This window comes from Rutidosis leptorrhynchoides, chromosome 9 (genome assembly GCF_046630445.1).
Source record: "Rutidosis leptorrhynchoides isolate AG116_Rl617_1_P2 chromosome 9, CSIRO_AGI_Rlap_v1, whole genome shotgun sequence".
NCBI classification, from domain to species: domain Eukaryota; kingdom Viridiplantae; phylum Streptophyta; class Magnoliopsida; order Asterales; family Asteraceae; genus Rutidosis; species Rutidosis leptorrhynchoides.
The window spans coordinates 105,564,388-105,581,614 of record NC_092341.1 but is presented as its reverse complement, the minus strand read 5'-3'; the positions used below and the strand labels follow the sequence as shown (position 1 = coordinate 105,581,614).

General features: G+C 38.7%; 1 protein-coding gene across 1 annotated transcript; it reads right to left on the bottom strand.

Moving 5' to 3' along the window:
* Positions 1 to 3,827: 3,827 nt before the first annotated feature.
* On the bottom strand, positions 3,828 to 5,123 carry LOC139868293 (uncharacterized). The gene has a single exon (XM_071856620.1). The coding sequence runs from the start codon at positions 5,121 to 5,123 to the stop codon at positions 3,828 to 3,830; it is 1,296 nt and encodes a 431-aa protein (XP_071712721.1).
* Between the last annotated feature and the right edge of the window lie 12,104 nt (positions 5,124 to 17,227).

Genomic DNA, 17,227 nt, shown 5'->3' with positions numbered 1-17,227 from the left:
GTGTTGAGGGGTACGCGGGACCGTCTTCTCATGTCGGATACCATATAATCTGCAATAGACATCGAACTGCCTGAAAGAGTATTCACCGCCGTTGTCGGATCTAAGACACTTTAACTTCTTTCCTGTCTCATGTTCTACCATGACATGGAACTGTTTGAAGTAATCGAATACCTGGTCCTTCGTCCGCAAGAAATATACCCACACCTTTCGAGAAGCATCATCGATAAACGTTAGAAAGTATCGATTGCCGCCAATTGATTCAACCTCTAAGGGACCGCAAACATCAGAGTGTACCAGACTGAGTAACTCTGATTTTCTCGTTGAAGAGGAATTAAACGAGACTCTATGCTGCTTACCAAACAGACAATGATTGCAAGGATATAGTGCAACGTCCTTGTCTACATTGACAAGCTTCTTCTTTATTAGGGTAGACAACCCTTTCTAACTCATGTGACCGAGTCTCTGGTGCCATAACTTTTGTGAAGCCTCCTTTTCTGCAACATTAAGGATGTCTGTGCAGATCTTCACATGAGTTTTGTATAGTGTGCCACAAATGTGTCCTCGAGCGACTATCATAGCGCCTCTTGACAATTTCCATATGCCTCTACTGAAATGACTATCATATCCCTGTTTGTCGAGAGGTACCCCAAAAAGTAAATTCAGCCGAAGATCTGGCACATGGCGGACATCCTTCAAAGTGATTATGCTCCTGGAACTTGTCTTTATCTTGACATCACCAATTCCGACAATCTCAGCGGAACTGGAATTTCCCATCTTCACAGCTCCAAAGTCACCAGCTTTATATGTTGTGAAGTATTCCTTGTATGGAGTTACGTGGTAGGAAGCTGCAGTATCTACCACCCATTCCATGTCTTCTCGTGAGACGTGAAGGCATGTCTCATCATGGGTTGAACAATAAGCTACATCACCAGTGATAGTAACTAATGTTTCTCCACCCTTGTTCTTCGACTGTGAACTACTTTGATTTTGTTACCCTTTCAATCTATAGGAGTTCTTCTTCATATGTCCTTCTAATCCACAATGATGACATTTATATATTGGTTTTCTGCCATCAGCTGACCTGTCCCTGCTCTTGCTTCTGCCTCTACATTTTTTTTTGAAAAGCAAAAAGTATTATTATTATAACTGGATTAAATCGTTACAAGTCCCTACATTTAACTATATAAGGATATGAACATATTGAAATAAATGGAAAGATTGGAGTATAAACTATATGCTAGAGTCGGGAGTGACGAAGCCTACATAACAAGATGAGGGAACGAACTTGAAAGAACAAGCAGGGAAGGAGGAGATAACCGTACCGATCAAGCGGCGACAAAGTTGCCAAACAAACAACCCTTTTAATCTACCCACACAAGCTAAATAGAGCTGCGAACACAACCCGATTTGAGTAACATCATGTTAACCGATTCCCATGCGATTTGGGGGCGATACCACATAAAAGGCAGTGTTAAGGAGCCATTGATGCCATTCAATAGGTTTTTTCTTCCGAGAGCGGTTTGAGATCCAACTAAAACTTTGGGTTTGAATCTCAGAGATAATCATAGCTGGATTCCATATTTTGTTAGAGAAGACTTTTAGGTTTCTATGTTTCCATATAATATAACACGCAATCCATTTAGTAGCTTGCCATATGGAAGATCCAATGGAGTTATGTGAGAAACCTTGGTCGGAGATAATGGCACCATTGATGTCGAAAATTGTTGTATTATTATGGTTCCACCAATCAAGTAGTTGTGTCCAAACTGAAGACACATTAGGACAGTTAATTAATGCATGATCGATGGTTTCGATATGTTGATCGCATAAGGGACATAAGATGGTATGTAGATCAATTCCTTTTTTGTTAAGTTCACTTCTAACAGGGATTTTTTGTTGAATGACTCTCCATGAGAAAATGAAGACTTTTTATGGAACGAATTTGTTGCGGGGAAGTAAAATGTTTCGAGAGTGGATGCCGAACTTAAGTGTATTAATCAAATTTGACAGTGATGCTGTAGTGAAGATACCGGATGCGTCAAGTGAGAATTTCCATGAATCGGGGTGATCCGAAATACTTACGAATGATATTAAGTTCGAGAGTTCCATAAGTTCTTCCAAAGCCCGACCGCTAGGTGCTCGAGACCAATCCCAAATTCCGATTAACTGTGATTAGCAAACGAAATTCTTTCGGCAATAGTTGCATCTTTTTGGGATTCCAACATGTATAATCTATGAAATAGAGTTTTGAGAGGTTCGGAACCTATCCATATGTCATGCCAAAAACTAATCGATGTGCCATTGCCGATGCGCTTTGAGATTGATGATGTGAAGAAAGTGCCTACTTTGTCTGCTACTTTTTCAGCTTTGATAATCTCTTTCCAAATGGTGCGACCTGAAATATTCCTGCATGAAACATTAGTATCCAACCCCCCTCCTGACCCATAAATACTTTTTATAATATTAACCCATAGTGCATTATGTTCATTTTTGAAGCGCCACCACCATTTGTAAAGGAGTGATATGTTTTTAGCAAAAAGAGATCCTATGTTTAAACCACCGTTTTCATATGACAAAATAATCTGATCCCATTTAATCCAATTAATTTTATTATTGTTAGAAGAACCTCCCCAGAAAAATTTCCGTCTTTTAGATTCAAGTACCTTAAGGATAGCGGCAGGTGCATGGAATAATGAGAAATAGTACAATGGAATACTACTTAAGATGGATTTGATGATCGTAAGGCGACCCCCGAAGGAGACAGATTTGGCAGCCCAATCCGAGAGCCTCTTATCGAATTTTTCAACGATTGGCTGCCAAGAAGAAGCGTGAGAAGTGGGAACACCAATGGGGAGACCGAGATAAGTAAACGGTGTAGAACCCGCTGAGCAGTTAATGTAACTGGCCATTTGCCCGGTTTCAACGGTGGATGTTCCGATACCATAAAGTTTACTTTTGCGGAAATTAACTTTGAGACCTGATATGTTTTCGAAACATTTAAGAAGTTTGGAGATATATTTGGAATTTCTTTTATTCCACTCACCAAAAAAGATTGTATCATCCGCATATTGGAGATGTGTGATGACAAGATTGTCGTGGCCAATTTTTAAACCTTGCAGGTGATCATTGGATAATGCTCTTTTAGCAAGTATATTAAGACCTTCGGCAACGATGATGAATAAGAACGGCAATATGGGGTCACCTTGACGAATTCCTCTTTCAGAAGTGAATTCCTTGGTTGGTGAACCATTAATTAATATGGAAATGGATGAAGAGGAGAGACATGCATGAATGAAACTATTCCATTTAGACCCAAAGCCCATGAATTTCATGGTGTTGAATAGAAAGTCCCATTCAATGCAGTTGAATGCCTTTTCAAAATAGACTTTGAAGATTAGGCCTTTTTGTTTTTTGCATTTTAATTCATCGATTATTTCGTTAGCGATTAAAACACTGTCTAGGATGTTGCGGCCCTTGAGAAAAGCGGTTTGTTCGGAGCCTATGACTTTGTGGATGACTTTGGCAAGGCGGTTGAAAAGAATTTTTGTGAGTATTTTATAATAACTACCTATTAGGCAGATTGGTCGGTATTCGTTAAGACCGATAGGATTAGATTTTTTCGGGATTAAGGTGAAGAAAGAAGCGTTACATCCTTTGGATATTTCCGAGTTGTCCCAGAACCAATCGAGAGATTTTATGAGATCGTTTTTGATCAGTTCCCAGTGTTTTTTTAAAGAATTTCATGTTGAAGCCGTCCGGCCCAGGTGCCTTTGAGCTATCACAATTAGATATGGCTTCCCATATTTCATTTTCGCTAAATTTAGATTCTAAGAGTTGATTATCCGATGAGGTGATATAATCAAGATGTGAAGCGTTGTCGAGGGGCATTCCTTACGTAGATGTTTGGATTGGAAGAGGTTTCTAAAATAGGAGTAAGCTTCTTGTTTTATAAGGATAGGATCTTCGGACCATGCACCATTTATTGACAGACCGTGGATATTATTTTTACTTGTTCTGCATTTGATGTAGTTGTGGAAATATTTAGAGTTTTCGTCTCCCTCGAGTGCCCATTTAATTCTTGATTTTTGTTTGAGCATATTAGTTTTCTTTTTTTCTTTAACGATATATTGCATTTTTTCATCAATCCAGTTTTGTTTTTCCGATTCAGATAATGGTCTGGTTTCTGCAATTTGTTCCCAATTATTACATTCGGTTAAATGCCCATGAATTTGTGAATCAATGTTATCAAGTTGGTTACTATGTTTTTTAAGTTCTATTTTAACGTTTTTTAGCTTATTACGGAAGATGCAATCAGGTCTATTTCTGACGGTAGGGATCGACCAAGCCCTTTCTATGACGGTGTCGGCATCTTTGAGGTTAAGCCATGCATCAAACACACGGATAGGTTTAGGACCAAAATTGAGGGGGTTGTTCCTTAGGATGATAGGACAATGGTCAGAAAGATCACGATCAAGAGATTTGGAGGATATGTTAGGCCAAAGTGTAAAGATGCTATCGGAGACCAGAAATCGATCTAGTTTACTAAATTTCATTGTTTTTTCGCATATCCTTGTAAATCTTTTACCACCTAGAGGGAGATTAATTAAACCCGAGTTATTAATGAAGTTATTAAAGTTGTCCGCCCAGTGTTGATTATATTCTGAATTCATACGTTCTGTTTTGTTTCGGACTTCATTGAGATCACCAAAAATAATGTGAGGAATGGTGAGGGAATTAATGAGAGATGAAAGTTCATTCCAAAGTCTGAGTTTTTTGGAGCTGGAGTGAGGTCCATAAACATTAATGAAAGCAATTTCTGAATCATATCCCGCCCATGAACCGCAAATTGCTAAGAAAAATTCGCCCTCGATAGCATACTTAAACGAGAAGATATTGGTGTCCCAAATAGTTAGGATACCACCAGATGCACCAACCGAATCCTTTTGGATGAATTTAAAATCAGAATTACCCCAGAAAGATTCAATGGTGTTGTCGTTTGTGTGACCACATTTGGTTTCCTGGAGGCCTAAAATCGTAGGTTTTTCTTTATTACAAATTCTTTTAAGCCAGCTTATTTTACCCGTTTGCCCAATACCCCGAATATTTAAAGAGATTGTACACATGAGATAAAACTTACAAATAAAAATGATGCAACGGAGAGTGGAATCACTGGATGTTGCGACGGATCCCGATACGTTTTCCGAATTCATTCGTATCTAAGTTGCTAATAGTATAAGAACCTGTTTTATTATTATCTTTGACACGCTTCAGTTCATTATCAGACCCTCTAGAAGAATGTGATGTGTTACCACCAACAATAGATGAAGATTTACAACGTTTAGCCAAATGTGAAATTCTAAGTTTTTGTCCGCTTCTTGCAAGATGTTTAATATAGAGCATGTTGGACCTTGGCCTTATTTTTTCGGAAGTGAGGGAGGTGTCGTGAGGAGTTTTAGAAGTGTCATCTCTCCTAACCCTTTTAAAGGTGTTTGACGCAAATTTTGGTTTAGGAATATGATTGGATGCGTTGTTGGTACTTTTTTTCTTTTTAGCAAAAACCTTACCCGTAAAGAGTAGTGCATCGAGCTCGAAAGGGTCGGAATTATTTTGTTGTGTGACGTTAGGAGTAGGCATAAAATCAATCGGTGAGGTTGGATGGAGGGGTGATAGAGGTTTAGTAGGTTCATCATGTAAGACATGGGAGCTATTTGCCACATGATCAGCTTCTTTTGTAGTATTATTGTCGTGATTAATGTTGCAAAGTGGGTGATGTGTAATGGGGTCAGGTTCCATAGGATAGGATCCCGAATTTACGTTTTCATCAGGATCCTGATTTGGAGTGTGAGAGGCGTCAGTGGTGGGCTGTGAACAGTCCTCAGACTCGATGTTAACAGTTTCAGTGATGGGCTGTGGACTGTCTCCAGGCCCAATATCAACAGGAATGACCATAGTAGGGTGTGGAGTGTTGGTGTAATTTTCGTGATCAGAGCTGTCCCCAGTCCCAATATCAACAGGAATGACAATAGTAGGGCGTGGAGTGTTGGTGTAATTTTCGTGGTCAGAAAACTTGGGGATGGGGGGTGGCTCGTTAGAGTCGGGATAGTATGAAGGGTGATAATTATGTGGGGGATTATTGGTTTTAGGAGTAGAAGTGCAGGTATAGGGGTTTAGCATGTGGAAGTTTATGGTATCCTTATATTTGGTGGAAGTCGAAATGTTGGAAGTCGAAATGTTGGGTGAATGTCGTGGTAGGTTATCGACTTTTTGTTGGAGTTGTATAGTTTCCATTCACTTGGAGGAGTTGGGTGAAGTGTGGTTTTCGGTTGAGGTGAGATTATGGGAATGGCCGGGTTTGTGATTAGTTGTTCGGTTGTTCGTATTATCCATTCCTTCAACGAAATTATCACAATCTAGATAAGATTCTTCGTCCGATATTTGGTCATCCGAGAGACTTTCATCATCCCAATTTGATGAATCATCGATATCTCCATACAGGTTAAACATAGAAAAGTTATGTACTTCGGTGATGTAAACCATAGATTGGTTGATGTCCCCTGGATTAATAAGAGCTTGTCCATTTATCGGGGAGAAATCATTTGTTTTGACGATAACCGAGCCATGCGATAGGTCTTGATTATTTTCGTTGGTGATCGAACAATTAATCGTTTCAATAACATCTCCCCAATTTTTGGCGATATCAATAAAAGTCGTTTCTAACCAACAAGTAATAGGAACCCCGAATATGTTAATATAAGCAATTCGCCGCGAGGATTTATAAACATCGGGGTCCCATGGGTTAATATCCTCAAGCCATTTCCAAAGAGGGTGTTCCGAATTATTTATCAAATCAAGGGCCGGTTCGGATTCATCAAAAATAAGCATAATATCATGACCGCCCAAGTACTTGATTGTAAATCCACTAAGATTTTCACTTTCACAAATCTCACTAAAGTATTCTAAATATTCAAGATCTTTGACTTTACCAATGACAGCTTGACCGAGAATTTGAATAAGTTCGGCATTAGAGTTTACCTTAATCGAAGGGATGCTATTATTCGTGGCCTGCCGATTGAGAATCACGTCTTTGAAATTCCTATCATCAACCCGGGAAAACGAAGCAGTGGGTGCTTTAATATCAGAAGCAGCCCTTTTGGAGTTTTGATTTCCAACATGTTTCTTATCAACTAAATCACGAGCTTTATAGACCTTTAGCATATAGTCACCGACCACAATGAGATTGAGCCTTCTTGCAAGTGATTCTTTGTGATAATCGAGTACATCAAGTAATCTAACGAATCCAAATTTCCTACCACTTTTTAGTGTCTTCTTTGGTATATAAACCTCATGAATATTCCCATATTTTTTGAATATATCCCAAAAATCAAAGGAACGCCAATTATCAGGAAAATTGTGAAAGAGATAGGAGGTTATCCTAGACTTGTCGATCGGTTCGGGGTTAGTTTTGATGTTTGGGCTAGTCGAGACATGGTTAGGTTTGCCAAAATGTTTTATGAGATTGATGGATGTTTCACGATGTTTAAAGTTGTTGTAGATCTGATGAGACGATGTGTTAAGTCTAGAAGTACTAGGTTTAGGGTTGTGAGGTTGACAACTGTAATGAGGCCTATGGACTTGCTGATTAGGGTTAGGGTTCTTAGATGGTGAATGTTGCTTATTTCGATCTACCTTAACCCAGATACCCTCGTTGATAGGTTTGTAGGAGATGTTGTTGTTATCAGAGAAGAAGATAGTTTTCGATTGTGGATGAGTGTTCTGAGATTTAGGGGTGAATGGGGATACATGGATGTGAAACATATTTAATGTCGAGATGAAGATGCAATAAGACAAAAGAAAAATAAAACAGAAATAGAAAGATTGAACAGAAAGGAGATGCAGGTTACCAGAATTTGTTACCGTTGAAGGAGATGAAGAGGCAAAACGAGAGCATTTTTCATCGTTTTTTTCTGTCTCTACATTTATTTTTACTACTCATTCGCTGTCTCCCCCGATTCTCTGTGACAAAGGCATGAGTCTGATCTGTGCCCATGTCCTTTCTCCTTGCCTCTTCACTGAATAGGGCATCCTTGACCATTGACATGGTAAGTTTGCCATTCGGGGTTGAGTTGCTGAGTGTTACTGTAACGACCCTGGATTTTCCAACGTATATTTATTAATATTTATTATTAATACTTGCACATTAATAAATGTATTTTTGTACATTTACTTGTTACCGTATTTGACTTTTCATGGCACAACTTGTCTTTGTGACACGCGTACTTTTCACGAATAATATTTTGAATATTATTTACATTCATGATTAATTATTATTAATCATTTTTAATTAACTAGTGTTAGTAGTTAATCACTTGGGCTTTTTATTTATTTGTTGGTTACTTGGACTTTATTTTAATGAACTTGGAAGCCCACCCTACCTTCTTAATGGACTAGTGAGCCCAACTTATTACTAGTAAATCATTAATGTTAAAACATGGATTAATTAAGCTAAATAGGAGACAAAGTGTGCAAGCATGCATGTGTATCAACTTCCCATACTTTTAACTTGTTACCCATCCTAGCATACACCATCACCCCATACATGAAAGAAGCTAGTTGACCACCCTTTTTTTTAGCCAAAACCGTGAGCCTTCAAGCTAGGAGGGAGTTTTTTTTTTTCATTTTTACTTGCTACTTATTAACTAGTTTCTATCTTCATTTCACACACTTCACTACTTGCATTTTCTTTCTCTCACATTTTCTCTCTACTTTGTAAGTAAACAAGCTTTATTCTTCTTCTTCTTTTCCTTTAAAAACCGAAACATACATCATCATCATCAATTTACTTCTTACTTGTTTTGTTACTTGATTATTGTTTGTTGTTGTTAAAGATCAAACTTCCTAGTTTGCATCTCCATGAATCTTGCTTTCTTCAATCTTTAGTTTGATGAAGAACCAAGAACAAGAACCTAAACTTGTTAGTTTATGGTTCTATATTTAAATGTTTTCAATATTTAAAGTTCATAAGTTTCATAATCATACTTGTGTTCATGTTTTGTAGACTTAAATCCTAAGATCCAAACTTTGATTTGAATCTTCCTAAGTATGAAACAAACATGAACATAATACATGTACTTTAGTTTAATTCTTTCTTTTATAAGTACTTTAAAGTTGTGATGTTGTTAATTTGGTCAAGTATTACTAGTTAATCTTGATCTCATATTTCTTGAAACTAAAAGTTAACTTTGTAAGTTCAAGAACATGGAAGTATAACTTTCTAGTTATAACTTCATACACTTGTGTTGGATCTAAGTTTCTATAGCTTATGGTCTTCTAATTTTGTTGTAAACAAGAGCTTATAAGCTTACATACATATTACAAGATTAAAACCAAAGTTTCATGACTTATGGTTTCATTAAAGTTAAGATCCAAGTTTTATAACTTAGGGTTTAACTTAAGAACGTTAGATCTAGACTTTTGGGTCTAGGATCTTCAAGATCTAACTAAGAACTAAGTTCTACAACTTAAGATCTTGATTACTTAGTTTACTTTCAAGTTTGTAGCTTAGTATTACTTTTATAACTCATGTATGTGTCGGATCTAAGATCTTGATGTAACTTTGGTTCATCAAACTACTTACAACCCTTAAATGATTGTGCTACATATCTTAGACTTACACTAGTTTTATGATGGTCAAACCTTGGTTAAGATGATGCAAACACATCAACGAGTTGTACACTTGAAGCTATAAGCATCAAGGATGAGAACCGTGATGAGCATCAAGCACCAAGAACCCACCGGAACACATTACCTACTGTTTTTCCGGGTCTGATCAGTAACCTGGGCTACTGGAAAGTTGATTTTCAGCTATTTCGGTTCGAGTATATGATTTTCCGTTTAGGCCTCATCTTAATCCGAGTTACGATTTAGGATTTATGGCCTTCCAAAAGTCACTACACCCTATTAACGTTGTGCTGAAATTTCTAACCTACTCGCACTTAAACCGTCACCACGGTCAAACGAAGACGATTTTGGTTCTGGAAAATGGTCAGTACCTAGGGGACTCATATTCGGAGCCATGGCCAGTGGTCTCACCTCATTTCTGTTTGTATAGAGGCCGTGGCGACTGATCGAAATCAGACTTTGTTTTAAATCTTATTCTTGATTTAAAACTTACTTTACACTTTTTGTTTAATGATGAATGATGATGATACTTAAGACCTAATTTACATACTTTTAAACCTTTGGGAATGATTTACTGACTTAGTAACTTTTGACTTAGGTTGAGGACCCGTTTGGACAAACTACTTGCTTACTTTCCCGAATCAACTTTACTACTTTTCACTGTGAGTTATAGCATCCCTTTTTACTTTAACTATTTTGGGAACTGAGAATACATGCACTTTTTATGTTTTACATACTAGGCACGAGTACTTAAACTTTATATATGTGTGGGTTATACAATGGCATAAACTTTCCCCTTAGCTCGGTAACGTTTAGTCATTGGTCTTTGAACCGGTGAACGCGAATCTTAGATATGGATCCATAGGGTTTGACATTGCCACTTGGGCTAGTCGCGCTAGCATTTAATGAGTGTTTAATACTTCGTAAACATACGCATTCGCCAAGTGTACTATTAGGGGGTGATACTTACGTTAAGTTAGTTACCAAGTGCCCACGGTTATACATATACTTTTCATACTGTTTTGAAATACGAAATCTCGTGGCCTACCTTACATTACTGTTACATTTAAACTATAGCTCACCAACCTTTGTGTTGATGTTTTTAAGCATGTTTTTCTCAGGTGCTTAAGGTTTGATTGTTTCTGCTGTAGTTGCCATGCTGTGTAGACACCCGCTGCGTTTATTAGAGATGTCTTCGCATGAAACGTTTATTTTGCATTCAAACTATGTTACTTTTGAAACATTGAATTTGTAACGACCTTTGGGTCACGTACAATTATTTGCTTCTATTCATAGAAGCCTACTTTCGGTTGTTAAACATTTGATGTTGGTTAAGACATCACTCTTTTTATGAATGCAAACTTATTTTAAAACAGCATATAGTGTTTGACCTTGTAATGATCTTGTTGTTGATGGTTCGTATATGCTGGTTTAGTACGGGGCGTCACATTTGGTATCAGAGCGTTGGTTGTAGGGAATTAGGTTGCATTAGTGAGTCAAGACCCGACCGAGTAGGATTCACTAATAGGACTAATCTATAACTTACTAGTTTACTTGTTTCTGCGGAACTTGCTGCATGCTGCTGCTTACTTTTACTGTTATATGCCGTATACTGTTACTTGCTTTCACTACTGCATGCTATTATCTGCTTTCGATTGCATGATACTTGTCATTATTGCCACACTACTTACCGCTATAGATGATCTAGACTGTCGTAGTTACTTTGCCTAATATGTGCTTGCTATATGACTTACTGATATGGAAAAAGTTTTTTTTCCTTGTTCAGATGTCGAATGTCCCACCCGTTATCATTTTGGAGAGCGACTCAGACTCATCCGCCACTTCGCCTGCTACTGCTGCCGACACACAGATCCCGTCCGCTTTACCCTCCAGTGACTCTGGTGCTTCGTCCCCTAGAGCCAGTAGCCATGCACCCGACCCAGTGATCATCTCAGACGGACATGAGGATCCACCGGAGATTCCAGCTCGACACATCCCAGGACCCTCGGAGCCACAACACCATTTCAGTGGTGCTGTGATTCCTGGGGAATATGGGGACGTTTCGTTCCGTAATGAGCATAATCATTGGGCTAGACACCTTCCTGATGGACGTGTCGTGCCGATTCCACCCGGCAGATATCGACTGATGACTACTGGCCGAGCACATCCACCTTCCGATGATTCCGATGACTCATCATCTGACGACTCAACATCCGACGATTCCAGCGACGATGATTCCGACGAGGACCCTGAGGAGGCACCCGTGCAGCCACCCTCTACCCCGTCGAAGAAGTGGTATCGTTTCGACGGTACTGTTATTCCAGGGGTTAACGGAGGTAGGTCATTCATTAACGCTCGTGGACTGAAGGTTAGAGTTACCGCCCGCAAGCGGCTTGTGTCGTATCCTACTGATCCATTCATACGTAAGGCTCCCCGTTACGCAGCATCTACTTCTGGTGCTGGACCGTCTGCACCACCAGCTCCACCAGCATCATCAGCACCACCGGCACCACCTGCACCAACAGCACCGCCTGCTCCACCAGCCTCTCCCTCTGTCGAGGAACTGACGAGGGAGGTTGATACCCTCCATGCTCGGGTAACTGAGCTCGAGGACCAGGTGTCCCATATGATGGAAATCCTTTACCCACCGTCACCATAGGGCTTTTGTATTAGGTTTCTTTATGTAATCCCGTTTGTAGTTTCATGTTTCACTCATGTAATGAATGGAACTTTGGGTTATTTAATTTTTGTACGACGTTCCATTTACGTTATCGTATGATGATTTTGTGATATCTGTCTCTAGTTGCATTACTTAATTAACATGTGATGTGTTGATTCCATGTTGGTTACCATATACTATATTATTATTTAGTGAATGCTGGATTTTGACTTGAGTCGAAATTTTTGTTTAGAAGATCAATGGCAAACGGAAGATCAATGCCCACAACAGCACAGATCGAAGAAATGATCACTGAACGAGTAGCCGCAGCTTTAGCGGAAATGAACCCCGAAGCCCCACCAGTTAACCAGCCCATTCGTAATGGGTGTACTTATAAGGAATTCCAAAGCTGCAAGCCCCACAACTTTAGTGGTACTGAGGGGCCAGTTGGTCTCACTAGGTGGTTTGAGAAATTAGAATCTATGTTCCGTGTAAGCAACTGCTCAGAGATGAACAAAACAAAGTATGCCTCATGTACACTATCGGACGGCGCACTAATCTGGTGGAACACACTTGCTCAGGCCAAGGGTATTGACGAGGCTTATGCCACTCCGTGGGAAGAATTTAAAGGGGCCATGATTGAGGAGTATTGCCCCAGGACAGAGATACAGAAAATGGAGGCCGAGTTTTGGCAGTTGAAGGTTGTGGGAAACTATCTTGATGGTTACAACTGTAGGTATCTGGAATTAGCTCTGATGTGTCCCACGATGGTTACCCCGGAGTTTAAGCGAATGGAAAGGTACTTGTGGGGACTTCCTAAGACCATTAAGGGAAATGTCACCTCTTCTAAGTCACCTAATGTCCCGGAAGCAATGCGCATGGCGCACGCCTTAATGAACCAAATTATCAGCGATGAACCAGAAAAGGCAAAATCTGAATCGGGGGTTAGCAGTGAGAAGCGTAAGTGGGACAACAACAAGGGGAGAGCCTATGATCAAACCCCCGCTAAGAGGCACAACGACGGAAGGAACCCCAACCCGAACCCTAGCTCGAACTCTAACTACAAGGGTAGTCTACCGTAGTGCAAGAGATACTACAAGCATCACACTGGGTACTACAACGTGGTCTGCGAAAAATGTAAAAGGACTGGGCATATTGGCAAAGACTGCAAAATCACCACCCTGAATGTGAAGACAAACCCTACTAGACCTAGAAAGTGCTATGAATGCGGAAAATAGGGCCACTTCAGAAATGAGTATCCCAACAAGCGAAAGAATGGCGGACCACCACGTGGTAGAGCTTTCAACGTAAACGCAAGGGATGCCCGTGAGAACCCCGACTTGGTTACAGGTATATTCACTATCAACAATCTATTAGCTTCTGTCCTATTTAATACTGGTGCCGATAGAAGTTATGTATGTAGACACTTTTTCTCTAAGATAAATTGGTCGTTAGTTCCTTTAAAGGAGAGTATGCTTGTTGAGGTAGCCAATGGAAAACTTGAGAAAGTTGACCAAATTATCCGAGGAGCTATTATCAACATAGCTGGCATGGATTTCGAGATTGACTTAATACCCATTAAACTGGGAAGCTTTGATGTTATTGTCGGTATGGACTGGTTGACCAAGATAAGGGCTGACATTATCTGTGGAGATAAAGCTCTTCGTATACCACACGGAGATGGTGAGCCACCGATTATTTACGAAGAGAGATGTAGCTCGAAACTAAATCTCATTAGTTTCATAAAAGCACAAAAGATCATGAAGAAAGGACGTCTTGCTGTTCTAGCACATGTGAAAAATTAGAAACCGAGGTGAAGAGCATGGGTGATGTACGAATTGTGAACGAATTTCCCGATGTCTTTCTGGAAGAATTGCCTGGATTACCGCCCTCGAGAGCAGTGGAGTTTCAGATCGATTTAGTGCCAGGGGCTGCACCTGTAGCTCGCGCACCTTATCAACTCGCACCTTCCGAAATGTAAGAGTTGCAGAGTCAATTACAAGAACTGCTAGATCGTGGATTTATCTAACCAAGTTTCGCGCCTTGGGGCGCACCTGTTTTATTTGTAAAGAAGAAGGACGGATCATTCCGCATATGTATTGACTACCGTGAACTCAACAAATTGACGATCAAGAATCGGTATCCTCTTCCCCGAATTGATGATCTTTTCGACCAGTTGCAAGGATCAAGCGTTTACTCTAAGATCGATTTGCGATCCGGTTATCACCAGTTGAGGGTGAAAGAGAGTGATGTGATGAAGACTGCATTCAGAACTCGTTATGGTCATTATGAGTTTCTCGTGATGCCATTCAATTTAACCAACGCACCTGCCGTGTTCATGGACCTCATGAATCGTGTATGCAAGCCATATCTGGATACGTTCGTTATCATTTTCATAGATGATATCCTCATCTACTCCAAAAGCGAAGAAGAACATGAGCAACATCTTCGACTAGTACTTGAACTCTTGAGACAAGAGCAACTCTATGCCAAATTCTCCAAGTGTGAATTTTGGTTGAAGGAAGTCCAATTTCTAGGTCATGTTGTGAGTGACCAGGGTATCAAAGTTGATCCCGTAAAGATTAAAGCTATCAGCAAGTGGGAAACCCCCACTACTCCGACTCATATCCGCCAATTTTTAGGTCTCGCCGGTTACTACCGAAGATTTATTGAAGGTTTCTCTCTGATTGCGCGTCCTTTGACCGCGCTGACTCACAAAGAGAAGAAGTTCATTTGGGAACCCGAACAGGAATCAGCATTTCAAACCTTGAAAAAGAAGTTGACCACCGCACCTATCTTATTTCAAACCTTGAAAAAGAAGTTGACCACCGCACCTATCTTATCACTTCCCGAAGGTAGTGACGATTTCGTCGTATATTGCGATGCCTCGAAAAATGGTTTTGGCTGCGTATTGATGCTGATAATGCTAAAAACGAACATATATTTAATAGCATTATCCCTCAAGAAAGACAAGCTTTTAGTTGTAATTGTTCTACGTACAAGTAATATTCGTTTAAATAATAAAAGGTGAAGACAAAAGACGGATTCGACGAATTGAAGACGCAAACGACCAAAAAGCTCAAAAGTACAAAGTACAATCAAAGTGGTTCAAATTATTGATGAGAAAAGTCTCAAAATTACAAGAGTACAAGACGCGAAACGCAAAATACAAGATATTAAATTGTACGCAAGGACGTTCGAAAATCCGGAACCGGAACCAGAGTCAACTCTCAACGCTCGACGCAACGGACTAAAAATTACAAATCAGCTATGTACATAAATATAATATAATATTTAAATAATTCTTATAATTATTTATATATTCTATTTATTTATTAAAACGTCGACAAGCTTGTGAACAAAAAAAATGTGAGCTGGTACCTACCTCCATGCGATCGCATGACCTGGAGGCACAAAAGCCATGCGATCGCATGGCACACTTTTTCAGCTCAGGTCCTATAAATTTCGCAGTTTGGTGATGATTTTACACCATCTTTTTCTTTCCTTTCTCTCATACGTGTATATATATATATATATATATATATATATTAATTTTAATTTTAATTTTAATTTTAATTCTAATAATAAGGGTATGTTAGCGAATGTTGTAAGGGTATAAGTCGAAATTCTGTCCGTGTAACGCTACGCTATTTTTAATCACTGTAAGTTATGGTTAATGTTATTTTTAATTTAATGTCTCGCAGCTAAGTTATTATTATGCTTATTTAATGCCGAAGTAATCGTGATGTTGGGCTAAATATTAAAATTGGGTAATTGGGTTTTGTACCATAATTGGGGTTTGGACAAAAGAACGACACTTGTGAAAATTAGACTATGGGCTATTAATGGGCTTTATATATGTTTAATTAAATGATAGTTTGTTAATTTAATATAAAGATTTACAATTGGACGTACCTATAAATAACCATATACACTCGATCAGACACGATGGGAGGGATATTTATATGTACGAATAATCGTTCCTTTAACCGGTCACGGGAATGGATTAATAGTTAATAGACTTATTAAAACAGGGGTGAATTATGTACAAGGACACTTGGCGTAATTGTTAACAAAGTATTAAAACCTTGGGTTACACGCAGTCGATAACCTGGTGTAATTATTAAACAAAGTATTAAGACCTTGTTACAGTTTAAGTCCCCAATTAGTTGGAATATTTGACTTCGGATATAAGGATAATTTGACGAGGACACTCGCACTTTATATTTATGACTGATGGACTGTTATGGACAAAAACCAGATGGACATATTGAATAATCCAGGACAAAGGACAATTAACCCATGGGAATAAACTAAAATCAACACGTCAAACATCATGATTACGGAAGTTTAAATAAGCATAATTTATATATTTCATATTTAATTGCACTTTTAATTATCGCACTTTTATTTATTGTCATTTTATTTAATTGCATTTTTAATTATCGTACTATTTAATTATCGCAATTTTATTTTATCGCACTTTTATTTATCGCAATTTCATTATCGTTATTTACTTTACGCTTTAAATTAAGTTATATTTATTTTTAATATTTTACATTAGGTTTTAACTGCGACTAAAAGTTTTAAAATCGACAAACCGGTCATTAAACGATAAAAACCCCCTTTTATAATAATAATACTACTTATATATATTTTTGTATTTTTGCAATTATAAGTTAAAACTAATATAGCGTTGAACTAGTTTAAGTCTCCCTGTGGAACGAATCGGACTTACTAAAAACTACACTACTATACGATTAGGTACACTGCCTATAAGTGTTGTAGCAAGATTTAGGTATATCCACTCTATAAATAAAAAAAATCACTTGTGTAAAATTGTATCGTATTTAATAGTATTTTGTAGCAAATATATAACTATTTTATACA